Source organism: Vicugna pacos, chromosome 23 (genome assembly GCF_048564905.1).
Source record: "Vicugna pacos chromosome 23, VicPac4, whole genome shotgun sequence".
Classification (NCBI taxonomy): Eukaryota; Metazoa; Chordata; class Mammalia; order Artiodactyla; family Camelidae; genus Vicugna; species Vicugna pacos.
In genome coordinates, this window is record NC_133009.1 from 1,939,796 (window position 1) to 1,967,494 (window position 27,699).

General features: G+C 48.8%; 1 protein-coding gene and 1 pseudogene across 1 annotated transcript; one reads left to right on the forward strand and one right to left on the reverse strand.

Annotated features, from left to right (window-relative positions):
* Positions 1-248: 248 nt before the first annotated feature.
* LOC140688572 (mediator of RNA polymerase II transcription subunit 25 pseudogene) lies at positions 249-2,755 on the forward strand (annotated as a pseudogene).
* Positions 2,756-5,352: 2,597 nt separating this feature from the next.
* On the reverse strand, positions 5,353-27,449 carry LOC140688587 (endothelial lipase-like). Its single transcript, XM_072948229.1, is given in 11 exon segments — positions 5,353-5,985; positions 8,210-8,314; positions 11,045-11,263; positions 12,177-12,297; positions 12,996-13,238; positions 15,137-15,223; positions 15,226-15,357; positions 20,736-20,847; positions 21,976-22,155; positions 23,796-23,977; positions 26,837-27,449. Coding segments are annotated over 11 exon segments (1,500 nt in total). The 5' UTR covers positions 26,934-27,449; the 3' UTR covers positions 5,353-5,963.
* Between the last annotated feature and the right edge of the window lie 250 nt (positions 27,450-27,699).

A 27,699-nucleotide genomic window follows, 5' to 3' on the forward strand; every position in this document is an offset into this window, starting at 1 on the left:
AACTAGTTTCTCTTTTCTCAATTCCCCTATTGCCTGTTGAAGCAACTGATTTCTTGTACCTAATTTTATTCTTTTATTTACATATTTATTGAACACCAAAATATATTCCAGACACTAGTCTACATCCTAGGGCTGCAACAGCAAATAAGCCAGATAAAAATCTCAGCCCTCCTAGAACTAACATGGCTGAGGGCCCGGGGTAGCTCTGAACACAGAGGTGAAAACTAAGAAAATCACCTTTGGTAACAATGGTTGTTCTGGTACCTACCTGGCATCCATCCTTCCAAGGAGTTCAGTGCTTCAGGTCGTTTGCAGGGTCAAAGGAGGTTCCATGGAAGTTCTCCGACTCTAATTAGTGGAGGGAGGAACAGCAACTGAATCCTCAAGTCAGATAAGACACAATGGAGGCACCAAGACTACACCTCTACCTCTGGGCAATTTCAAAAGTTCCTTTAGTCTGCCAGAGAGAAGGTTTCAGTCCTTTCCTCTGTCACCTGAATTAGCTTAAGAATGTATTTCTGCCCGCGGCTGCAGCATCTGCAGCGTGAATCATTGTCCCCAGGTCCGAGGGCAGGCCTGCGCCGGGGACCTCGCAGCTGACGTGGTGTTTGTGATAAAGGGCAAGGCCAACCTGGGGACCTGCTTCGAGGGCCTCCACAAGCACTACCTGCTTCCGGTGGTCGAGTATTTTAATGGTGATCCTCCTGCCGAGATGGGCTTCAGGGGAGACTATGTGGGGCCCAGTACAGCCTCGTGGTGTTCAACACGGTGGACAGCACTCCACAGTCCCACGTCCAATGTCATGCTCCCACCAGTAGAGCCTGAGTTTGTCACCTGGCTGGATGGCATGAAGTTCATGGGTGGGGTGGCGAAGGCTGCAGCTTCACGCCGAAGGTCTCAGCAGGGCCTTGCAGGCAGTTTCAAGAAGACGCGCGAGCAGAACGGCCAAACACACTGAGTCGGCCTCCTTATCTTGTAACTGGCGCCGGACCTGCTGCCTACTGTCGAGAGTACCACGTACTCTGGGTGCACGTCCGAGAGCCTTGTGCAGAAGACTAGGGAGCCAGGGATCTACTTCTCCATCATGTGTCCCCAGAAGCTGCCTGCCCTGCAGCTTCTGTTGGAGAAGGCGCTTCCTCCGGCCAGGCCATGCTGGAGCCACTCCAGCCGCCAGCAGATGTGAGCCAGGACCCGATGCACATGGTGCTGGTGCGGGGCCTTGTGCTGTCCGTTGTGGGTGGCTCGGCCCCAGACCCCCTCCAGCCAGAGTAGCCTGTGCCTTGCCTCCAGCTCCACCCTCGGGGGCTACACTCTCGGCAGCCCCCCAGCAGCCTCTGCCTCGCCCTACCAGTTCCTCAGCAGTAGTACCAGGTCCCTGGGAACCTAAGTGCAGCTCAGGCGGCAGCCCAGAACGCAACAGAGGCTGCCAAGAACCAGAAGGCTGGGCTGAGCCCTCGCTTCTCGCCCATCAACCCTCTTCAGCAGGCCGCTCCAGGAGTGGGCCCCCTACAGCCTGGCCCAGGCTCCCCGCTGCCCCCAAGGGTCCCTGGCGCCCCAGGCCGCCTCCCGCTTCCCAGCCCAGCCTGGTCTCCACTGTGGCCGCTGGCCCGGGCCTGGCGCCCCCTGCGCAGCCTGGGGCACGTCCTTGGCGGGCACCATGGCCCCAGGCGGCGTGAGCGGCCCTTCTCCGGCCCAGCTCCGGGCCCAGGCTCTCGGCGGTCATTAGTCAGTCTCCAAAGCACTCCCGGCCTGGAGCGGGTTCCTCAGGTGGCAAGAGAAGCCCAAACCTGCCACCGTGGACGCCGACACCAAGCTGACGTGTCCCTGCCTTGTGTGGGGGCGGTCTACGTGAAGTATCGCGAGAACCTGAAAACCGGGCAGTGGCCCCAGGCGCTGATCGTGCGGCTCATCCCCCAGCTATGGACCACCCTGGGCCCTTTGTTCCAGAAATCAGGGATGGTCCAGCTCCCCTTCACCAAGGACCTGGACTCCCTCAAAGGCCTCTACCGCCTCTTGGGCATCGGCTCCGCGGGCTGCGTGCACTTCCACCGCACGGCCCCCTGCGAGGCGCGCGTGCTCATGCTCCTGACCTCGTCCAAGAAGATCTTCAGGGGCCTCATCCCCTACGACCAGCGCAGCTTCGTCAACGGCATCCGGCCGGTCATCACCCACCACAAGCAAGTCCAGCAGCAGCGCAGGTTAGGGGCACAGCATGCGCCCCCTGGGCTGGGCCTCATTCTAGAGGTCCAGGCAAGACCCTCACAGAACTGCTGTCACCGCCGCAGCCCTGGCCTAAAGATACCACAGGGGCCTCAGCGGCCGTGGGGCAGCCCCAGCCCCAGGGTGCCTCCCAGGCTCCCCCACTCCAGGTGCCCCACAAAGCCCTCCTGGAGTGGCCTCTGGGCAACCCCCTCCCAGACTCATCCTTCGGCCACAAAACCCAGCTGTGGAGCTTCCTCCTTAAACCACCACCGTCCCAGACTGGGGTGTCCCCTGAGGCCTCCCTCCACCACCTCCAGCCATCAGAGGCCCCTGCACTTCTGCCACCACCACACCAGGGCCTGGGGCATTCTCAGCTGGGGCCTCCCCTCCTGCACCCGCCACCCGCCCAGCCCTGGCTGGCCTGCCCAGCTCCCCCTGAGGGCTCCACTGCCAGGTCAGATGCTGCTGAGGGGGGCGGTCCCCAGGCCGGGTCCCCTAGCAGGGCCTGCAGCCCAGCATCATGGTGGACAACATCCTCATGGACCTCGTCTGAACCCCCAACACCCAGTAAAGTTCCTTTTAACACACACACACACACACACACACACACACACACACACACAACGTATTTCTTACTCTCTAACACAGCCCCTCCCCTACTCCCATGATTAAGCCTGATATTTCAGAATGTCTTGGGTGGAAAGGAAGAGCAGCCACTTTCCACCATCATGAAGGCCCCTTGCAGAGAGATTTCTTCTCATTTTAAAACATTTTAACATTTAAGACTAGAAAGAAAGCCAAATTTATGTAATTCATCAAACTTCATAGTGGTAGATCAGTTTAAGATTACTAAAATCTGACTACAAGATGGAATGATTTAAAGGATGACTTAAAGGGAATAAAAAGTGAATTCCTGATGGACAGATGGCATTATCCAATTTCACTTTTTATAAGTAGTAATTGCATTTTTAGCTGGGCCCCTGGGCACCCCTAGTAAAAACAGTATTTTCCAGCCTCTGGCATGATCATCTGACTGATTTCTGGCCAGTAGTATGTGGGCAACTTCTCAATCATTCTCTTAAAAGAGGACATGTTCTCCTTTCCCTTTCCGCAAGCTGAAAGAGGCCCTGATGGGGACACTTTCGACTGTGGGGGTAAGGGGGACATCCTATGAATGGCACAGCAAAGTAAGAGCCTGAACCCCTCTTGGCTTTATGGAACAGAACCTCAATACCAACTGGGACTTCAACACAATAGAGAATTCACCTTCTAGCTGGTTTAAGTCACTGTTACCTAGATCCCATGAGACCAAACATATATCCTCACCAGCACCCACCAATGTCCAGCCACCATCCCATTTCTTCCTAACATCCACCTTTAGCATTTCCACTGCAACCCAAATAATTTTTCTCTTGTTCTTTAGTGAAAAGAGTTGTTGTCCACTTCCTACCAACAATTAGTATCAAGTAGAGAATACATCCTACATTAATTTAACTTTGTTAAACCCCAGGCAGTCATAATTCTTTCAAATTTTAAGAACTGAGTTGGGAGGGGAGGGTATAGCTCAAGTAGTAGAGCACATGCTTAGCATACTTAAGGTCCTGGGTTCAATCCCCAGCACCACCTCTAAAGGTATATAAATAATAAGTGAACCTAATTACCCCCCCCAGAAAGAATTGAGTTGCCAGACCACTAAGAATTTTGTAGATTTTTATTATTTCACTATTAACAATTTTTAATCTTGAAATGGGTTAATCATAAAGTAAAAACTAACCATATATTTGTTTTTATACATTATATACACTTGAGAAATAAATAGTATTGTAAGCATTAAAAAAAAAGCATCATTATGTACAAATAAGGCTTCAAGCCAAATGTATAAATACAGGACCCACTGGGGATTTGATTCCCAAGGCTTCTGTTACTAAAAGCAGAAGCAGAAAGTAACCAGGGTGCACAGTCAATAACAAACTCTACTTTGGCTAGAAATCACAGAAGTAACAGAAAAAGCACCCCGTTGGATTGATAAAAAATACCTTGAATTAAGGTACTTGACTGGTCATGTCTTCAGAGGTTTGGCACTGAACAAAGATACAACTTTGGCACAATACAGATTAAAACAATGCCCTTTAAAAACCTAAGCACAGAGAAAATCACGCTTCACCACCACCACCTGGCATCACATCTCCTTCCAAATTAACCTCATCCATAAAAATCCAAACCACTTGGCACTCTCGTTCTCCCAGCTATTTATCAATAAAAGGGTTTAGGGTTTTCTGGATGGCTCTGAAAAAGAGTCCTGGTTTGTCATATCTGGGGCATATTGGTGGGAAACGATGTAGAAGTCTTGATGGAGTCGCAGAGATAACCATACCATGGGCATTGCCTCCAGGAGGTCTGGGTCCTTACCTGGCTCCACCACCAACTTGGTATATAGTTCCAGGCATGTGGCCAAACCTCACTAAGCCTGGGTTTTTGTAAAGCAGAGATAATAGTAACTGCCCTTCTCACCCCCTGTTGTGAGTCTCTAATTAAGTGATGCATGTTCAAGTCTTTAGAAAATTATAAAAGGGTTCCTCAGCTATCATATATATTAATTCAAATCGAGATCTAGAATTGGAGGCTTTTTGACAATGCTCAACTCAGAAAAGGCACTCATATGAGAGCAAGGTATTCCAAGGAGGGAAAAAAACACTGCATTAATTAAATCTTGGCACCAGCTGTGTGTGACAGGTGCTGGTTTCTGTATAAACAGATATGTATAACCTATGTAATACCTTCCAACTTCCTACATGGAAGAGGTTTTGCTCTGAAGCAGTCGCATTTGGCCATTGGTCACCATTCTGGCCCCAGCACATCTGATACTCTGCTTACCACTCTGCTGGTGATCAAAGATGTCACGCTTAAAGGGGATGCACGTTAACTAAGAAGAAATAGGTCGAAATCACTTAACCCTCAGGGTCTTCAACTCTTACATCCTGTAGCCTTCCCAGTGCCCCACCTGCCTTTCATCACGTGCATATTCATGGATCATCTCAACTCGAAGGGAGTTTAGACATCTTAACCTCCTTGGGTTTCAAATGAGGAAGTGGTCTGCAGCGACTTACTAATGTGTCTACGGCCATGTGCTAAATAAGTTTAAGTGCTTAATAAACATCTGTCCAATTAAAAAGGGAGCAATGGGAAAATAAGACACCCAATGATGTGTGCTTCAGAGAGTGAGTTGGGGAACAGGACGGAATGTCTAAAAGGTAAACAGTACATTTAGCCGGTTACCCAATTGAACCCCAACAACAGCAAGGGCCTCCCCAGACCTACTCTCCCCTCCCGGGTGAATAAGGTCCCAGGTCTGCCATCCTGACACAAGTCAGCTTCCAGCAGAAAGACCCCTCACGACAACTCAAGTCAGGTCAGACAGCCGACAGCCTCCCATACAGAGCCACTCCAGGGCCAGGGTTCCTTGTCAGGTGAAGCACAGGCTCCTCTGGTCACTGAGAAACCAGCCCGAGGTGCACAGAGGCCTGGCATTCAGCTGTTTGCACACAGATCTGGAGTTAACGCTATTCTAGAGCAGCAGCAGGAACAGCAGTGCGTGGTCCGCTCCGGCGAGAAGTCCCAGCCATCACAGGAGGCCAGGTGCTGGGCCCAGCAAGCAGGCTCTTCCCAGGGCTCCAGCGTCAAGAGGGGTCCTTCCAGCAGGTGGGTCCTCAGCAGTAACGTTCCTCCATGTGTTTGGAAGGCGGGGGCCCTTGCTGGCACCCTCAGGAATGCTCCACGGTTGGACTGAAAGGAACCACGTGGAAGTGTGATTCATTAGCTGGCATAGCAAACACGCAGCTCTGTTTACCTCAAGACCAAGCTTTCTCACATACCTCATCACACTCTTTTATTGCTTCCCTTTCAGAACAAATGGAGAAGGTCCTGAGTGTTCCTTCCTCCCGCTTCCCCATCAAGCCACAGATTCACTTTGAGAAACACCACTCTGGAGCCCACTCGGGGTTCCTAGTTCCATATACCTCAATGCTGGCATTTGCAGATTTTGCACAACACTGACCCACAGCAGGCACACGCACACACAGGCACATGCACAGACACAACTGCAGAGAGAACTATCAATGCCTCGCTGCTTTGATCTGAAATACAAGAGACCCTGCAGTGTGGCAGGAAGAGGGCAAGGCAGAGTCAAGAGATCTTGATTCTAGTCTCAGCTACACTGATGTGCCATGGGACCTCTCAGAACCTCAGTCTCCTTCTCAGTGAACAGGTGAACAGTATCCATGTCAGCAGAGAGAGTACTTAAGGGCTAACATGTGACTAGGTGTTAATTTATGACTTGGGTTCCCATTATTTTCTGCTCCTTTAAGGGTAAAGGAAAGGATAACTTGTTTTCTCAAAGAGGTATTATGAGGCAGTTACAGCATTCTCAACTGTTAAGAAGTTCTGGAGCAGAAAGGAAATATATAAGAATAAGGATAAGCACAGGGACATATACACAAGAGCTTGTGGTAGCTCACAGTGAAAAAAAGTGACAATGAATATATGCATGTTTATGTATAACTGAAAAATTGTGCTCTACTCTGGAATTTGACACAACATTGTAAACTGACTATAACTCAATAAAAAATGTTTAAAAAAAAGAATAAGGATAAGAATAGCAACCCTTCTTGCAATCTTCATGGCTGTTCTGAGGATCAATGAAATTAATACATATGGAAGCATTTGGAAAGGTATACATTTGAATACAAACGTAAAGAATTAAAATTATTATCATAGTAGAAAATCATATAAGCCTACACTAGACTGAGTCACTTAATTAGATGGGCAGTTTTCAGAATCCCACAAGTCCTGTGATCACGGAGTTTGTGGTCACATTGATGTTCCTGAGACAGAGCAGCTGGGATGTAGCCTGGTCCTCAGGGTTGGCAGACAGTTAATCACAGGGGACCCCAGCATGGGTGCAGCTGCTTGATAATTGATACCCACATGAAGGAGATGTGACTTCTCTGAGCAACTGGGACCTCCATGCTCAAGAAAGAGCATGGGCTTCAGGGTAAACCAACCTGCTTCAAATCCTCACTCTGCCATCACCCATTGCGGGACTGGGAAAAAGTGAGTCAACCTCCCTGAGCCTGGGGTTCCCTAACTGTTCACAAACTTAATGATACCAGCATTTTGGGCTTGATGATAAAAGCAAATGAGATGATGTGTGGGGGGCACTGAATGCCAGTGGGTGCACACTGCATGCTTGGTGCACGGCAGCAGCGTTATTATCTAGTACCTCGGACGGGGCAAAGGGTAGGGGCTTGTGGGGGGCCATCTCCCTCCTCCTCAGGAGGCATTTAGGCTCAGAGGGTATGTGACAGATTCCCCTTTTGGATGTACCCACTGCCTTATACCGTGAGATCAGCCTTCCCAATTCTGAAACAGTGAGACCCCAGCATGGGGCAATGGGGACACTGAAGCGAGATGACCCCTTGGTGGCATACAGAGCCACACACACAAGCACTCCTGCTTCTCAAAAAAGGGGGAGAATTGCCCACTAATATTCACCTACACCAGCCTGGGTTCCAGAAAACCTTAAAAGAGGACTTCATCTGTGCTTCTCCCTTACCTCCCACCCAACTCTCCAGTCCAGCCTAGAGCCCAGAAGGAAGCCCCAGGAACTTCCCTCAGCCCTGGCCACTACACAGAAGTTCAATCCAAATTGGGGATGTGGGTGCCAACTCTGGGGACTTAGTCCTAGAAAGACCTCATTCCAGCAGGACCGTGGCTGTGACCCTTACAGGGTGAGGTAGAACAAGAGGCAAAGGGACACTCACACCCTCCAACACCCTGTCTATCCCACTGATTTGTCTTTCTCCTTCCAGCAGAAGATCAGCTTCATAAAGGAAGGGACTTTGGTCTGTTTTGTTCACCACTATGTCCCGAGTGCCCAGACTCATGTCCAGTGTACGCTAGGGGACCCATCAACATGCACTGCTTGAACCTCTGAGAAGGTCCCGGTTACCTGGTTTCGTTTTTCATTCCCCAGCCATCCCGACACTTGTGAAACCACAGCTCTTGGCCAGGGGCTATGCGGGTGTTCTCGAGATCTTCTACACAAAAAGTCAATCTAGGAGGAAAAAGAAACCACCAGTGAAGCCAAAAGTCCAGGGGCGGGGTGCACATGGCTGCACCCTGCATCAGCCAGATGGTGCCTTCAGGATTTGGGGTGGATGGAGCAAGGAGAAAAGGGAAGTTTTCATCGTGCCAATCCTGACTCAAGAACCTTCCGAACTCTCCGCTGCTGCTACAAGCACTCTAAACTGTGTCTCACTTTGCCGTCTCCCAAGATTCAGCTCATACAGCCTTTAATCCCACCCCTCCCCCTTCTCCCCTCTGTCTACCCAAAAGGTTGGCTGCTTTCAAGGCACAACCTCTCTGGAGGTTGTCCCGATTGTCCGAGACCTTCCTAATCTAACACTCCCTTGATCTCCCAATTTAATAAATAGGCGCATCCCTATAAACGTTGCTTTTGTCATTTCCATCACTTCTTACGGCATAGAGTTCATTATGAAGGTTGTGTCCTATTCCAACACATTATATCCCGCCCTGAATAGCGTGTGGATTCCCGTCACCTATGGTGGACTGTAAGCTCCTTGAATGGAGGAACTCCAGGTGCTTCCAGCACAGTGTTCAGAAATATTCACTGACAAGTGTCACTGGAACTCAGCTGTGAGTCAACACCAAAGATTCAAGAAACAGACAACCAAGATCACAGGAAGAATCAGTGGGCCGATAACCACTTCAACTATAACTTAGAGCCAAACCCTGCGCGCGGCCCCAGCTTCGGTGGTGTGTGGTCAGCATGATCCTGTGACCGGTAGATGTGTGGGATGCCTGACCCTGATGCTTACCAGCAGGACAAAAGCCACATGCAGAACAGCTTTCAGAAGCTTTATCAGGAGCCCAGACAGCCCATAAACACCCACCACACTCATAATCAGGAAATACAAATGAGAACAGTAGGGGACCAATTCAGACCCAATGAATGGCCAGAGTGTGCACCAAATGTAGGTGAGGAGGAAGGGGAAAGGGAGCTCTTACTCTGTGGCTGAGACTGAAAATTGGTCCAACCACTTTGGGGAGGGATTTAGTAATACCCGGTCCAGCTGGAGAATACACATACTATAGCCCAGTTATTCAACACACCCCAGAGAAGCCCTCACACACGCACACAGGTCAGATGTCCCAGGCTGTTCATCTCAGCACTATTTGTGACTGCAAAAAAGCAGCAACGACTCAAAAGTTCTGCAGAACAATGGCGAAACTATTGCTTGCATGATGGCAGTTTACATGTAGGAGTTAAAGGAGAACAGACAAGATCTGTACGTATTGGATAAACCTTACAAACAGTGTCGAATGGAGAAAAGCAACTTTTAAAGGGATAGGTCCACTCATGTAAATTTCAGAAGCAACCAAAACAATTCTATAGGTTGTTTATAGATATAAACAGAAGAAATGAAGGCATAAATTCCATGAAGGAGGGAAACACACCAACAATAGTTAATGTCGGAAGATTAGTGCATTTGGTTTGGAGGGGGAGGAGTCAGATGGGGGAGGGGCACAAAGGGGCTTCAACTCTCTCTGTAATGTTTTCCTTTTTAAAATCTCGTATCTGAAACCAATATGAAAAATGGTTTACATATATTAAGTCTCAGTGGTTTATAAAATTTGAAATGTTTTATAAAAATGATCATCTTTCTAAAACAAAGAAAAAAAAGATCATCTTTCTGCTACCACACATAGGTTCAGGCTGCATTTACAAGTGCCAAGAGAAGGGAGAAGACACACAACTATCCAGACCACAGCCTGGGTGCTAACAGCTCCCCCACAGCTGGCACACCACCCCCTGCAACCCTGCTCCCTGCCCCAGTTCACAGGTTTCTAGACCAGAGTCACTCAAACAAGGGACCCAGGCCTCCACTCCCCTCTTGGCCAAGCTGCACCATAGGTGGTGGATGGACACGGGACACGTGAAGACCTGCCATGGAGAAAACACCGGAGGACATGCACAGGGGATGGAGGCTGCTTCCCGCCGTCCCAACATGGCAGTGACCTCCCAGAGGTCTGCGGAAGGACTTGGCCAAGAAAACCTCCTTGCTAGACAGAGGTCTCCCAGGTTTCCCTGGCTTCCACGTAGACAGAAACTGCTCAGAGAGCCAAGGCACGGTTTTAGGGGCTGATAAACAAAGGTGTGGCTTTTTGTGCTAGGCTTAGTTAGCAGACATGGGGAAGATGCCAGCTGGCATGGCACTGAGGAATCTCAGTTACACGACGTTAGGACCCCACCCATGTCCTTGAGTCCAAGCCTCCCAAGGACAGGTTTAATGCTCCGAAAATTGGATGCAAGGGAAACCAGGTCCCCCTGCAGACCTCATCCGTGCAGGCTTCCTAGACTTGATAGCCTGGTTTGTTCTGAAAGGGAGCAAGCAAAGACTTTTGGTTGCATGGACCCCAGAGCAAGCAGATTAACAAGCAGCACTCCTAAAGAGCGCTGTCCAGAAGCTCCACTCCTCCAGGCTGACACAGGGCTTGGCAAATGGGACAAGGGCTGGATTAGAGCCCTCGCTGGCCCACCCCTTTCAGCTGAGGGCCTGTGATCGGGCACAAGCTGCACAACAGTTGACAAGAGGCCTTGATCTGGAAATCACTTTTCTCTGCACGGGGTTTGAGGTTTTGCCAAATGCTGTAGATACAGAAGGCTGGAAGGTGCGTGCTCAGCAAAGGAAAGGACGCTGCCGAGCACACGCCTTCTGCTGACCATTGACACAGGACAGGAAAAGGGTTGTGGGGCACTTACTTCCGCTGGGTTTCCCCAGACTTGACCCGGATGCGCCTGATATTCAGCTCCCGCTCGGAGTTGCGGGATTGAGTCAGGTAGCTGCGAAGCTCCTTCCACAGGCTGTACCAGGACTGAGATGTCCCCTCCCAAGTGAGTTTGATCTTCAGGAGGTCTCCCAGGTCCTCCTCAGTGTAGACAAGGAAGGTGTTGGTGGCATTCAGCCCGATCTGCTCCACTCTGTAAAGGGAGGAAGAAGCTGGTGTCAGTCCCCTGCCACCTGGAAAACTGCAGCACCACTTGGGGTGACACGATAGCAGCACTTGCCCCCAGCAGGTGAGAGAAATGAGCAAGAGGTCCCTTTCCCCAACGCCTGCCACGTCCCACCAGCAGGACCAGGTAGGAGCGCAGCTCTGCTTCATGCAGACCTTGCCCATGGCACCTCAGCTTCTTATCAAAACCCTTCCTGGGGGGGACAGGAGCATCTCCCCATTTAGGCTACTTCCTAGGAGGGAATAGGACCAGGAAAGGACAGACATGAGAAAGCACAAAGAAGACACGTTTTCACTCAAGAATGTCCTCTTGCTCTCAGCCCACAGGCATCCTTCTCCCTCAGAGCTCCCAGTCCCTCCTGCCTATCCCTTTCACTTGGCACTTGGGGGAGGCTGCCTCACCCCATTTGTGTGCACAACTATGTGGGCATACAAGCCTGGTCCCCCCACTCGGCCCTGAGCCCTGAAAGCGAGTCCTCTGATGATGTTACTTTGCAATCTCAGCATTACTCAGCGTGGTGCTTTGCACCTTGTAAGTGCTCAGTGGCTGTGTACACATTGCTATGTGCCCCTCCCACAGAGAACTACAAACGGGCCAGGGATGACATTTATTAAGTTCCAAATTTCCTAAAGCCTCAGGAATCAGGCATTGTCTGAGATGAAACAGCAAATTCTCATGCTTCTGACTCATCCCAGGCGCTCCCTCCCAGAAACATTCTGAATCAAGGGCTCAGCAGAGGATATAAAGAAGAAGAGAGGAACCACGCATCTCCTCCCAGACTACACTCTCCTGCACTTGTCCTCCTGCGACTGCACTCTCTCTCCTTCTCAAACCAACTTGTGCTCTGTCCTGGACCCAGCAAAGGAAACACATGGCTTACATTTCCAAAGGCAGACTCTGGGAGTCTGCACTGGTGCCGTAAAGGGTGACATAAAAGGTGGGTTCGATTTCTCCCACGTTCTTATAGCTGAAGACGTGGATTTTCATCTGATAATGATAAACTGCAGAGACAGCAGAATAAAGACATGTGTGAGCCTGGTTTGTCATCGTAGGGCACCCTGACCCAAACTGAGTCACCCAGCACAGTGAGTTTTTAGGGACTGACATCCTTTGGGTCTAGCCCAGCCTCTACCTCCCTCTGATCTCACTCTGCTTGATGGCCTGAGAGGTCACTGCAGAAGAAGGAGCCCTGAACTTGGGGTTTAGGGAAACCTTTGGGGGATTCTGACCTAGATACTTTCCAGCTGTGTGACTTTGAATTAAAAACCAAGGTATTAACCTCTTGAGCCCCAACCTCCTCATGTGTAAAATAACACCCACAATACCCACAAAACCTTATGGTTTTATAACATGTTATAAAAATGCAAGGCATAATTTTGATCTCTTGTTGGTCCTACCTCAGACTATGTTGACAATCAAGTGAGAAAACAAATATAGAACAGCTTTGAAAAGCTAAATGCAAGATAGAAATTTAAGATATTGATATTCGTGATCCTAGAGTGATGCTTCCCACCACAAAAGGAGTCCCCATCGTTAATTTGTTAAAGATTAACTTTACTAGGGCATGCACAACATAACCTGATTTGCAATGACTTAAATTAACTGCTGGAATGTGTCCTGTTCTACAACATGGTATTTAGAAGGAGGAAAAAAGATAAAGCTCCTCCCCCAGGGCGACGCGGACGGGGACCAAGGTTACCTCTGAAAGGCATGCCCGCCCGGGTTTTTAGGTACATTTTGCTGTTCCTCTTGTTCCTCGTTTTCTTGGCGTTGTAGCCAATGCTATTACAATGGTTCTTCCGGCAACTGAGACAGATGCCCTTTTTGAAGCAATTGGAGTCCGTGCACTGGAATGCGAAGCTCGGCTTGTCCTGGTTCACCAGGGAGTCGACAAAGAGGTGCACGGCCTGCTCGTGCTCACACTTCACCCCCTCTGCGATTGCTGGGGGAGGGAGAGACGGAGACCGTCAGCACGAGCTGCTCCTGTGGGATTGGCCCCCTCGGTCAGTAAGTACTGAACACCTCGTCAGTGAGAACTGCATTGCATGTCGCTGTTCGTACACTTGTTTATGCAATTCTTAACCCTTGCCCAGTGATGTGCTCTCAGTAGGACTGAAGGCCAGTCCTGCCACTCAACTGCTTGCCCTCTAGGTATGAAGACAGCTCTGATTCATACAAAGCAATAAAGAGCAAGAACGAACACAGGACAAGCACTTAAACAGGGTGATGGAGACCAGTTGTGCAGCGGGAGTCACTGTGCCCTGATAGAGTTGTGTGGTCACAAAATGCTGGAAATGGATCAGATGCTAAACATCATCTCATCCAGGGCTCAGCAAACTAGGGCTTGCAGGCTGGACCCCTTGTCGTAAAGTTTTATGAGACCATAGCCACGCTCTTTCGTTTACCTATTGTCTCTGGCTGCCTCCACATTATGGCAACAGAGTGGAGGTGTTGAAACAGAGGCCATATGGCCTTCAAAGCCTAAAATTATTTACTAGCTGTCCTTCTAAGAAAATGTTTGCCAACCTCATTCTAGTCTAATTCTTTCAATTATAGATTATGACCCTAATGCCCTTAGAGGTGAAGTAATTTGCTCAGGGTCATGCAGTCAGTTGTTTGCAAAGTTAGGGCTATAATTTGGATTTTTCTGGTCCATAGTACATCATTATTCCTTATAACCAGAGGCTAAAGCCAATAGTTTCAGTAAATCCTGGCACCTTAAGGAAAATTTGTCAAAGCCACCTGTACCCCTTTCCCACTCACACTACCAACCTTAAGAAATGCCATCATCTGATCCCCCTAAGGCAGGGCTGAACTCCTCTTGCAAGGACCCCCATGCCCTGCAGGGGCTATTTGGATATTATCATATTGGGAAAGGGCAACTTAAGACTGAGTGACAGAGTGGGACATCCAAAGAGCAGAGCATCAGAGTGGAGACAGCCAGCCAGGGCCAAGACTTAGAGATGCTGTCAGATGCAAGGCAGTGAGCAAAGGAGAAACCCAGCTCATCAGTTTCAGCAGCAAAAATGCAGTTCGGCCCAAGTCAGCTGGGAAAAGGCTTAGGCATTCAGGAAGATAAATGATAATTGAATGGAGAAAGTATCTTGATTATACTTCTTTAAAATGTCATAAAAAATTTAATTATAGTGCATCCATGCTAAAGAATATTATACAGCCTTTAAAAAGAATAAGGGGGAGGGTAGAGTTCAGTGGTAGATTGCGTGCTTAGCATGCGTGAGGTCGTGGGTTCAATCCCCAGTACCTCCATTAAAATAAATAAATAAAACTAATTACCCCCCAAAAAAAGAACAATAAAAAGAATAAGGTAAGTAGATCTGTGTGCTCTGATGTCTAAGAATATCCATAGTCTATATTAGGGCTGAAAAAGCAAAGTTGCAGAATAATGTGACTTTTAAAAATATCACACACACACACAAATATGCAAAACAAAAAGACTGGAAAGATACACACACAATTGCTTATATTGGCTACCTGTGGAGAGTGAAAGCAGGAGTGGGAGGTGAGGGGTATTTTTACATTTTGCTCTGTGCAATTCTACAATGCTTGGTTTCTCCCCCAAGGAACATGTATTTCTTTTGTTATAAAACAAAATTGATCAATAATAACTGTGACCTTAAAGCGTAAGAAGGCAGAGCAAGGACCATGGGAAGGCTGTCAATACGCTTTCAGGGTGATGAACTGTAGGATGAACAGTGCTGGATGGCCACTGTGGTGGGGAAGTGGAAATAGTGAAATGGATGTTGTAGGGAGCACTAACAGCTCTGGCTGATTTAGGAGGAGATGTGATAAGAGAGTCAAAACAAATGAGAAGGAACTCACTTCCATATGCAATTGACCCCAAGACATCATTGAGTCCACAGCCCGGCTGGAAGTCACCCCCATTGGGGTAGATGTCAATGTGACCACAGGCATCTGAATCCCAATACTCAAGCCAAAGGAACGCGTGTAGGTGTGCAGGACATCCACGAAGTCCGCATCGTCAGGGGACAGCCCCTTGTGGATGTCCACTCCTTCAAACATGGGCCCAACAGGATCCAGACCTGCAGTAAAAGGAGGGGCCAAGACCCGCTCTGTCAGGGGCACTGAGGCAACAAGTCCTGATGGAAAGCTCAGCCGGCGAGTCAAGATGAAGACATCCCTGCTCTGTGAATCGTGAACAGTGTGGTGCCCGCTGGAGAGGAATTTATGCTTTCTTCTGCAGCCTTCACCTATCCTGACAAATCGCTGACTCAGTAAACTGGCCACAATATTCAGCGGACACCTGGCTCTGAGGAACCGTGCCCTGCCAGAACTGGAGCAGTTCTAGAAAGAACGCGGGCCGGCTGAGACTAAGCCACTCCTGCCATTTATTCTGCCACTGAGAGCCTTCACAGCCTTAATTTTAGCATAAGTTTGACAGAATAACTGAGCTACCTACCCTTGTGGAGGGAAGACTGTCTCCCCAAACTGAGCTCGTTGTATTTGGACTTAACTCTTTCCCTTCCTTTAGTTCTGAATCAGGCCTGGGGTAGATGGTAAGAGAGAGGGTACCCCAGCCACACTGAGCATCCACATTCCACGCCTCCAGAATGCCTCGCTTTTGCAGCCGCAAAAAAAAAAAAAAAAAAAAAAAAAAAAAACCTTTTTGCTTGCAAATGTTCTGCATTGACAGGCAAGCAACACTGCAGAGAACACAGGTTCTCACATTTGATACAGCACAAATATCTCTGGGGAGCTTCTTACCAGTTCAGATTCCACTGTGGAGCTATGAAAAACTCGAGAAGGACGCACAAACTCCTGTATTATCTGTTACCTGTGTGTACGTGTGATAGGGAGGAGGGCAGGGCAGGAACTGGGAAGACAGTGACAAGAAGAGATACTTTCACTGTCTTTCAGTCTTGAAGCCACATGAATGTAAAACCATTCCAAAAATAAAAAGAATTTGCAAAGCATAAAATGCAGATTCCCCGACCCCTGAGAGATTCTGATTGGTAGATCTGGTGCGAAGCCCAGAAATATGGGTTTAATCCCCAGGTGATCCTAAAAATAGCTGGTCTGTGGACCTAATTTTGAAAAACAGCTCCATGCTTGAGTACCATCTATAGAATGGAAACTGAATGTCTCAATTCACACAGATCGTGTGAGCTGTTAAGAGACAAAGTGCTTGTCAGTGTAAATACTTCCTACTATCACGAAGCTTAAGTAACCATGGGAGCTGGATTCATCCCAACCTAGAAGGCTCTTTGTTTGCCCTACAGACACAGAGAGAGGACCTGGAGAAAGTTAAGAAAAGATTACGTGCAGCAGAGGAAGGGGATTTGGTTAGTCTAGAACCACAGTTCTCAACTGGGAGGGATTTTGCAATATTTGGCAATGTCTGGAGACATTTTCGGTTGTTACGGTTGAGGGTGAGGGAGAGAAGAAACTGCTAACATCTAACACATAGAGGCCAGGGATGTAGATCTTACAAGGCACAGGTCAGTTCCCACACAACCATTATCTGGTCCCAAATGCAAATAGTGCCAAGGTTGAGAAGCCCAGATATGGAAACACCAAGGGAGAGAGGAGGTATGACCAAGAACAGAGTTGTGAAAGCAGGAGACGGGAAACAGAACTGTGTTCCCCAGACCCCAGCGCGATGAAACCAGGAAACACACTGTCAAACTAGAGATGGGGTAATTTTAGGATAAACAAAAGGCAGGGCTGTTGTCCAGAGTAGACAGGAAACTTGTAGAACTCACTCGTCATGAGAACTGGTAGAGACTGAAATGCGAAATCGTTTCCAGAGAAGTTTAGGAAAACGTATGAATGACGGAGGCAGAAAGGGAGCCCAGGCTGCCTGGGGGCTCATCTCTGGCCCAGGACCCAAAAGAAAGATGGCACAAATGGGGGGGCCTCCCAGAGTAGCCCAGGATGACTTCTCAGTGGCTGCAAGGACCACGATACTGACACAGGCAGCCTTTCACCATATCCCCTGGGATAAAAGAAAGAAGGAAGGAAGGAAGGAAGGAAGGAAGGAAGGAAGGAAGGAAGGAAGGAAGGAAGGAAGATAGAAAGGAGAAAGAAAGAAAAGAAAGAAAGAAAGAAAGAAAGAAAGAAAGAAAGAAAGAAAGAAAGAAAGAAAGAAAGAAAGAAAGAAAGAAAGAAAAGAAAGGAAGGAAAGAAAGGAAAGAAAGAAAGAAGAAAGAAAGAAAGAAAGAAAGAAAGAAAGAAAGAAAGAAAGGAAGGAAGGAAGGAAAGAAAGAAAGAAAGAAAGAAAGAAAGAAAGAAAGAAAGAAAGAAAGAAAGAAAAGAAAGGAAGGAAAGAAAGAAAGGAAAGAAAGAAAGAAAGAAAGAAAGAAAGAAAGAAAGAAAGAAAGAAAGAAAGAAAGAAAGAAAGAAAGAAAGAAAGAAAGAAAGAAAGAAAGAAAAGAAAGAAAGAAGGAAGGAAGGAAGGAAAGAAAGAAAGAAAGAAAGAAAGAAAGAAAGAAAGAAAGAAAGGAAGAAAGAAAGAAAAGGGGAACACTCTGCTTTGCAGCTAGTGAGAGAGGGGCTCTTGTATTGGTGAACAAAAGTCTCCACCAGACGGTCAGTGCCATGGAAACCAAGCTGGGCTGGAGGAATGCAGGCGGCTGATGGGTCTTCTCGAAAGACCGGCTGGCAGGCAGGCTGACCCAACCTGACACACAGCCAGGACCCATCGGACTCTGGGGACAAGTTGCACAATTCACTTGTTAACTAAGAATGGGAGGGTGAACGTATCCCCTCCAAAAAGAGAAGTTGGAGAATCACCGCTTCCTTTTAGTCAGATTCCTCCAAAGGTGTCCTGTCCAGTAAATGGAACACATACATGCATGCACACGCATACACTCTTGTATGCACATGAACACACACAGGGAAAGAGCAGGGCAGAGCCTGCTGCACAACAGCGACCTCATCTCTCCCAGCGGAACAGCAGCAGGGTGGCGTAGGGGTGAGTTGCACGCTCTGGAATCCAACGGCCTGGGTTCGAATCCCAGTCCTGCTCCTCGGCATGCAAGATATGGGGCCCGTTACTTAAGCACTGAGTCCTAGTCTCCCCATCTGTAAAATGAAGCCCAAAAGATCCTTTCGCCCAGATGCTGTGCGGCTCAGAGATGGTGTGAAGTACCACTCGCTGGGTACTTGACAGTTGGTCGTATCTAGCCCAGAGCCTGCAGGGTGGACATGTAACTCATGTTTCTTGAATGTATAGATGAATCTGCTTGCTTATTTATTTATAGCTCACAAGACACAAGTTTAATTAGAAATATATGACCTCTTCCTCAGTGTATCACGGAATTCCCTCAGAAGCCTAAGAGGGTAAAACTCCAGCAAACCCCAGTCCACAGCTCTCCAATCCGAGCAAGGCTAGGGTTCAGGTACCCCCCTCAGGCCCAGGTGAAGGACCTCTGCGGGCCTCTGGATAGCAGCATCACTGGCCTCAGGACCCCACGCAAGCTGCCGTCTCTGCTCCTCTTACCAGTCAGGACCACCTGGTTCCCAGACCCTGGGAAGTCTGGGGAGAGGGCACAGGCCTCCCCCATCAGACATGAGCAGCAGTGTGCGTCAGGTCAGCCAAATACCCTCTGAGGTGCTGCCTGGCAACTGGACAGAGGTTGCCCCCTCCTGTCATGCTCACCCCGGGGCCCCCACTCAACAGAGAAAGGCCAGAGGGAAAGGCTGTGCGCAGGACACGGCGGCCTGACGCTCCTTGCAGACAGCTGATTAGCATTCTGTCCGCAAAGCCCGCATCTCAGCAGTTCCCACCCAGACAGGCCGGGGGAAGAACTGGAACACTCCCACCAGCCCCATCACATTTCAGATTTAGAAACAGGGAGAGGGAGGAGCTGCAGCTTGTCCTTGTTGCCAAGGGCACTCCGGCTCCGGCGCTCTGGTGGGGATCTGGCGTTCTGGTGGGGACCTCGTGTGTGCTGCAGTCCCAGCACAGCTGGCCTGGCTCTGCAATGCCACGCCTCTCCCTGGGGGCTGGGAGGGGCACCCAGACAGCGGAACCCACAGGGGCTGAGGCCGAACCGAAGTGTTTGCTCCGGCAACGGGTTAATGAGCAGTCACGTGTGGCCGCACAATCACTGCCCGTTAGACAGTTCAGGCCAATTGACAATTTTAAAAAAATCCATGTCTTGATAATCAAAAAAAAAAACCAAAAAACGCTCTCAAGCTATGCTGAATCACAGAGTCGGATTTAGAGGAGTGTGTGTGTGTGTACTCATTAGACCTAACCCCGGGGACAATGGTTGGAGGAAGGTCACTAAAACCTCACAAATATATATATTTTTTTCTTTCTTTTTTCTTTTTTCTTTACTTTTCCTTTTTTCCACAAATAAAAAATATATATATTCACAAATGTATATATTTTTAAATGTACCTTACCAGCTTGTTGCTGAAACCTGAAATTCTACCTTTACTAAATCATTCTTTAGCTAAGAACTTCCTTCTACCTGAGTCCTGTTTCAAAATGAAAACATTGCCGGGAAAGAAATTAACTCTTCCCTTTAGGTTGCACCTTTAATATGTGGGAGGTGAGGGAGAAACTGGGAGAGCAGACAAATAAAAGAATCCCAGAAGGGGGATAAAAGTTCAGGGCAACAAATTTGCCCTTAATTTTCACCTCGCAGAAGCCATATTGCGTGTGTGTGTTTGAGGGGGCCCCAAACTGGGAAAGAAAATCCTTCCCAGTTTTTGTAATCATTAAATGATTTAATGATTTAAATCAGACTCTCACATCAAAAGACCACCAAGATGGAAAATCCGATATTCTATTGACAACCTGGGTACCAATATCAGAAATGTCTCTTTAATGACATAGTTTAACCACCGTTCCTAAACAGGTAGTTATCCCTGATAAGAATGCCAGCCAAACATTGGAAAGAGGACGTTGGCGGGTGGAATAAGAACAAGAATTCAACCACAGTCCACCACTCATTCCTCTCCCTTGAGGTCCTGGGGTACGATGGGCAGAGGCTGGAAGAGAGCACCAGTTCACAGGCCAGGCTCGGCCCCAGCTCTGCCCTTGAGTCTTATATTTGCCCCTGGGTGTTACCTCACCTGCTGGACTAGAACAGTGGTTTTCAAACTGTGCTCCCCGATGCTCTGAGACCCTGAGACCCCTCCGGAGAAGGGAGAGGCCCAAGTAACAAGGCTAACACTGCCCACAAATGACCAGCTTCGCCCAAAACACCTCCTCTATGTGCTTCATAGACTGGGGTCCTGCCCAAGTTCAATCTGCAAAGAGGGCTCTTGACTAAAAAGAACATTTGAAAAGCCCTGGATTAGATGTTCTCTAGGTGTCTCCCAAAGCTAACCCTTTACAGCTCACTCCAGCTGCCTCTCCGGGTGCACTCTGGTTCAGAAAAGCCAGGTGGGCGCAGCGGCCGAGGGAGCTCTGGCATCAGCTGTCAGCAGAGGAAGCAGAGCTTACCTGTGATTCTGCCCACAGTGCCTTTCACGAAGTTGCCCGCGTATCCAGCCACGTGAGCGCCAAGGCTGTAGCCAATCAAGTGAACATTCCCGAGAGAAAAGTCATCCTGCCCCTGCAGAAAGTCACAGGAGTACCAATTCAATTCAATGTCAATCACGCCGGGAAAGAGACATGGGAGCCGGGGCATGGCTGGCACTGCTGATGGTGCAACACAGATGGGATACAGCCAGGTAAGGGGAAGTGAAAAGGACTTGGTGGCACTTCAAATGCCAAGCGCTGGGGACAGGGTGGAGGTTGTGACTAGGAGCTGCATACCTGAACTTTCCCCTACGTGTTTCTGTTTTTTCTGGCAGTATCTAAGGGGGGAGTGGGGATGGGAGGAGTGGCAGTGTGGAGGTCAAAGCCACCAGACTCACTGGAAACTAAGTGCCACCCCCAGCCCACCGCAGGGTACTCCCTGCCTGCCCTCTTAGGCCCAGGAGCTGCCAATCTCCTCACCGCAAGCCCACCAGGGACCCTAGAGTCATGGGCACTCAGACAGGTACCCAGATAGGGCACTCAGCTGGGGGCACGAGGAGGCGGGGATTTGACCCGCAGCTCAGCAACCAAGCTCAGCAAAACTACCTAAGCAGAGGACTGAGGTACTGTTCAAGAATCCTGACCAGAGCTCTGCCAGAAATCATCAGATTCCCTGGACTTTTCTAAGGAAGGTCATTGCCCAGATAATTGGGTCACTTTGCCAGTCTCCTGTTAAGCCCACTGACCGCAGACACATCATTAACCTATAAAAAGGAAGTTTTATAGGACCTCAAGATCTGTTTTCCACACATATTTTATGCAAGGCATTAGGCTGCATTTATTTGAACCAACACTTTCCACCCTCAGTTCAGCCACCCTTCAGACGCAAGAGCAGACTTCAGTAGGTATCTAAGATTACCAGCTGGTCCAAGCTCCTGACCATTCCCAACCTGAGGGCATCAGCAAGTAACGATCCATAAGGCAAATTTTCTCCACACAAGTTAAAGTAACAAGAAAAACCCAGAAATGCATCAATAATGAGAAAGCTTTCTTAAAGTCCCAGCTTCCAAGTATTTCAAGCAATACTTCATTCAGTAAAAATTTGAATCTCAAAGTTACTCTCAGACCTCTGAAGTTCACTGTAACAGCCTGATCTATTTCTTAAGAGGATTCGGGTTCAAGGTCCCACTCATGAAAGATGGACTCCCTTTGGTCCCATTACCTGCAGCCAGTTGAGCATCTTTGCAATGCTGTGTCCCACCTCCCTTGTGTTATTGACCACATCTCTGTAAAGCTGGTGAGCCAGAGGAAGCCAGTCCACCACCACGATGTTGGCTCCTTTCTCTCTTGTCTGCAGGGCTGACATGAGTTTGTGGAGCCAACTTTCAAACATGCCACTCATCTGCAGAGAAAAGGGGACGTTTAACAAATATTCTTCTTCTGGGTTTCAGAAATCCTCATGAATATGGAATTCAGCTCCATGAACCTCAAGCCACTTCCAGGACTTTCACCTTGGCTACCCAGGCACCAAACACTTGCACATGAGCAGGGCCAGCCACAGACAGGATTGCTACATGGGTGTTTGTTTTCCATTGCTCTTTACATCTCAGTTTTTCCCATCAAAACTTTCAGAGCAGGTGTCCTCTGCTGCTGCCCCACTGACCGATAAGACCACTATATGAGATACAAATTGGTGGCGATGCTGGCCTTAGGTTAGCCTGAGTCTTGGTCACAGTCAGGCAAGTAAGTAGCCTGGTCCATCATTCAAAAGCAGCTGAGAAGTGTTGCCCCGGAGAGTTAGTTTCTCTCTCAGAGATGCAGGGAGATGCTGTCTCTTAGGCAAATGCAGAGTTAACTAATGACCCCTTCCCACAACCCATTTCTGCCATCCATCTTGACCCCAGAGGAAGGAAGACCGGTCTCTGGAATCCCAAATTAGAACTCAGAACACATTTTCCCACAGAAACAAAGTATAAATGGTGACCACGTCCAGTTGTAAACCTATCCACAAGTACATTATTAGATAAAGAGATTTTCTGTGCCTCTCCTGGGAACCCAAACGCTATTTACAATCCTACTTCTATGGGAAACTGCTGTTCCAAGTTCCAAGCAGATTACAAAAGAAATTTCTGGAATGCAAGCCATTTATAAGTGGCAGGCAGTTTGTATTTGCATTTTGACAGCGGGCCTTTAAAAAGGTTCGAATGCATGATTCTAATCATAGGCTATAGGGTGAGGATGGCTGGACAGGCCCTTAATCATCTCTTCAATTACGGTACATAGGTAGGCGCCTCCTACCCTCTCCGCCAGGCCTGACCCAGCCATTGGTGATAGACCTAAAGAACCAGAAAGCATGTAACGGATATGAATTTCTCATCATTCAGAGGAGGAATGTCCCCTCCCAATTAGCCCAGGCAGAAACCTCTCACTTAATAGCACCATTTTCCTCCAGACTGCCATTATATAAGTGAACAAATCCCTCAGTGGTCAAAAGCTTCCGAGGCTGAGCGCTAAAGTCCTTTTTTTGTTGAAGTTTGTCATGGGCCTTTCAACGTGAATTGCTCAGCTAGGGCACATAAAGACCCCAATGCCTTTAAACGGAGCCATCTCTATACAAACACCAGGGCACCATGCCAGCCATCCAGGCCAGCTGGCTACTCGCAGTCTCTCTGAGCCAGTCAAGCTGCTTCAGTGTAGCTCAGCTCCTATGGAGGGATGGCCCCTGCGAGGCGGTGGTTGACCAATGTAATTAAGTGTAATTAGAGGGTCCCTTAAAAGCCAGTGGAGCTAGGCTGCTGCCCTCAGGACAGCCACTTTCTGAAAGCCCGCTGTGTGCCAGTGTTAAATACCACCCTGCTGGAGTCCAGATTGCCCCCTCAGCGAAGTGCCCATTACATTATTCACAGCTGTCTGAAATACAAGCAGCCCACAAGAAAAGAGGGGGAGAGTGGAATCTGGAAGCACCAGTATTCTTTTTAATTGACCAAAACAAAGGAAACCAAATCTCATGTAAAGCCATAGAGATACCTCCCCTGGGCTCACCGTCCATCCATGAATGATGAAAAAAGTTTTGGCTGTCACATTGAAGCCACAGTCTTCTAAGGGCTGCTTGTGGCCGAGAGAGAGGTGGCATCCTTCGTGGTCTGGGTCCTCAGAGGTGCGGAGGTTAAATCTCACAGTGGGGTTGGCAGCAGCCAGTACATCACTGGATTTGTGGAGCTCATCTGGGGAGAAAGACCAGAGCATGGGTATAACGAGCAGGCTGTGGCGGTGAGAGATCTGGGGTCTAGTTCTAGTCCACACTTGAGCAAGTGACTTAACCTCTCCGGGTTTCAGAATGTTACCTCCTCCCCTCCCAGAAATGTTGCAAAGATGTCATAAAAGGGACATCTTATCAATATTTAAGAGTATTAATTAGTCACTAGTATCAATTACTGTGAATCTGAAAAAAATAAGTCTCTCTTTTTTTTCTTTCTCTGCCCTATCCAAACGAGTTCTCCTTCCTTCTCTCAAATTACTACTTTCAGAGTATGGGTCCTCAATTCTTTTCTTGAAATACTGGAGACCCATCGAGGTTCAGAATTCAGAAATGTTCAGATTTTAGAAAGACATTATGGTATATATAACATCTATTATATAACACCCCCCATGGGGTATGGGGGCACTTCACATGAATCTAACACATCAATAATATTTCTGCAGGGAAATACATGACTACTCACACTCAAGGGCAAAAAAAAAAAATTTACAAATATCCTCCTGTCAGTTCAGGTCAGTTTTTGCTGCCAAATAAGTAAGAGTTCAGGTCAGGTAAGGCCAGATCTTGCTGCCAAACTAGTTACCGAACACATGTTTCAATTTTGAAAGATCTGGATGTTGGAATTGGAGGCAAGAAGCTGTTGACCTGTTATGCACTGGGCTTCCCGTAGTGCTCTGGTCTCGACTCCAACACTTACCTCAAAGACCTCGTGCATCCTCAGCGCTCCTGGCAGTACCAGACGTGTGCCTGGCATTCTTTAAGCCTGCTAAATAAATTATTGAAGCCATGGGGAAGCTCGTAGGAGCAGCAAAATCTCTCCTTTCAGATCCTCTGCACCCACACAGTGCCGTATAGCAGATGGCCCTAGTCCCAAAACACAGCCAATGTCACTGATGGTGCCTACGGCCTTTTAACACTAGGTACTGCCACCACACTATTTCAGAAGGTCACAAATGAACCCCATCGAGCACTCTTCCAACCATCCTGGAAACCAGCTTAATAACCAGCTAGGAAATTAGAAATCAAACTCTCCTGTCACCCAGAAATCAGGGGAAAAGATAACAAATGACCATCCCAGGAGCTCAACGAATACCAGAGTTAGGAAGCAAATGGAGTCAGGGAGAGATCAGAGTGGTGGGGAGGTGGTGGTGAAGGGGACAAGGGGGAGGACAACAATGCACCAGACGTAAAAAGGATAAGGTTCAGAAAATGCAACTAAACATGCACAAGCAGAACAAAAGCCCCAACTGGCAGAAATTTGAAACATGGACATAACTAGTTCAACATCTCCCAATTTCTACCCAGATAACTACGCAGAGAGACTAGCTAGGAAGTCTAGGGGAAAAGGAAAGGGAGTCTGCTGGTTTCCTGGCACCGACCTGTGGATAAACCCCCATACTGACACAAAACGTTCACCTGAGCACCTGACTCTCTGACCCCAGAGTTCTCTAGCCTCATTCCTACTACTTTTGGCTCGAATCACTTCAACCTCTGGGAGTTCATGTTAGTTCTTCATCCAGATGTCCTCAGGGCGCGTTGTCACCTCCTTAAAGTTCAGAAGCTCAGCAGTCAGCTTCTCAGTAAAGGAAGCCAGGCCACGATTAAAACCACGCCACCTTCTCCCACCAGCCCTCTGTACCTTCCTCTTCTGCTTTACTTTCCTCCAGAATACTGAGCACTATTTATATATCTTAATTACTTGGCCATTTGTCTTCCCATCTCTGAAGTGTAAGATCTTGGGGGCAGGGGTTTTCACCTGTTTTGTTCACTGCTGTAACCCCCTCCTCTGGAAGAAGGCACTACACAACAAATACTTTTTCAAATGAATGAAATGATCCCCAAATACTCAGAATCACAGAAAGTAGAAGTTGGAAGGAAGTTGGTAGCACTTTCCAGGAAATGAACTAGAGATGTAACCTACCCCCATTCAACTGCACTAGAGTTGGGAACATGTTAAGTAAAGCAAGGTTTTCCCATTGATTCAAATTAACCCTTCCACATACGCATAAGCTGACAGGGACCAACATCACTTGACCCCAACCCCAGCAGAATAGCAGAAGATGAAACAATGGGGTGTAACTCAGGGGTTCCTCTCCCTCCTCTGCCTAACTAATTGGCTTGATGCTCCTGCTGGGTGACCCTACCCTCTCTCCTCCAAGGTAGGCTTCCTCCAATAGAAGAGACTGCCATGCAGAACTCAGAAGAAAAGCTAGCAGCTAGGAGGAGGAGGAGGAGAGGTAGGAAGAGGAAGAGCCAGGGCTGGAAAGAGTATTGGAGAAGAGATGGCTGGCAACCTGGGGAATAAGCCCAGCCACTTCTCTGAAGTTACTCATCAAATGATCATGGCTAGCACTCATCAAAACAAAGCCAGATGCCCTGATACCTTAACTTTTATAACACCTACTCCATGATTTAAAAAGGGGGCACCAGGCGACAGAGCTTTTTCTAACAACCTTCTTGCCTCGAAAACTCCAGGTTCAACGAGGAAGACAAGGTTACAGAGCTGCTGGCAGCCAACTTTGCTGACTGGACATCACAGATAAGGGAACCACATAACGGCAAGGAGGTGGGGCGAGAGCGAGCGCAGGCCAGCGCAGCCGCCAGCCTGCGGCTTCTTGGGTGCCTGGCCGGGGATGCCCTCGTCAGAAGCGCCGAGGAACAAGTGGACTGCAAGGCTGATTAGGAGGAGCAAATGGACAGCGCAGGGAGAAAGGAAGGAGGATGTCGCAGGACTGAGGAAGATTGAAGAAGGGCGGGCAAGACAGAGGGGACCTGGCACGGAAAAGAAGTTGTGGGGGTGGTAATAAAATTAAATGCACGTTACCTTGCGGCCATCCCTCTGGACCAAGGGGTGTGGGGCCTCCCGCGGCAAAGCAACAACAGGCTCTCCAGAGGCAGAGCAGAAGAACGGAGTTTCTCATCCTTCCCCTTCACACCCGCTTCCCCCAAAGAGGGCTTTTAAAAGGACAATAAACAAAAACACCTCTCGGAGTTTCCAGCAGTCTGAGCCTGTAAGAGTCGAAGTGGGCAGCCCCCTCTCAACCAGAGAGTGGCCTCAGACAGCCGAAGGTGGAGAAGGTGGAAAATGAAAACTTGGCCAAACTAAGCCGCGCGGTGGAGGGAGTGGGTTATGAAGGGGCTTGAACCAGAACCAGATCTGCCCTCACGCGTGCCGCCCGCGCGGGAAGCCAGGGCTCGCCACTGTCACACCGCGAGCGAGGTAGTTTTTTAAAGTATTGAAGTCATCTGACCCATCGCCAGATGGCGATTTGCATAATTTATTCCCTTCCCCGGACTCTGATTGGTCACACCTTCGCTGACGCCCGAACCAAAGACTCCCCAAAGTTTGAATGAAAGCGCCGCACACCCACCGCGTGGACGCTCCGCACGCGCTGCCTCGCTTCCTCCCCAGCCGGCTCCGCAGACAGCCGCGCTGCAGCCACCCCACTTTTTCCAAGTGCCTCCTCCCGGACCCTAGATAATCCACTCGCCCCTGACACCCCAGGGGGAACATTGCCCCAAACCCCTACTCCCGCTGCGGATGCGAACCCTGGAGAAGGAAGGCTATCCTCTCCAAAGCAAACCCCCCGTGCCCGAAATAATCTCTCCTCGCCCCGCGCCAAGTGGCCAGATGAAGGAGAGCCACCTGGTCAACCTGTGGTCCTTCTTTTCTCCCTTTCCGCTTGC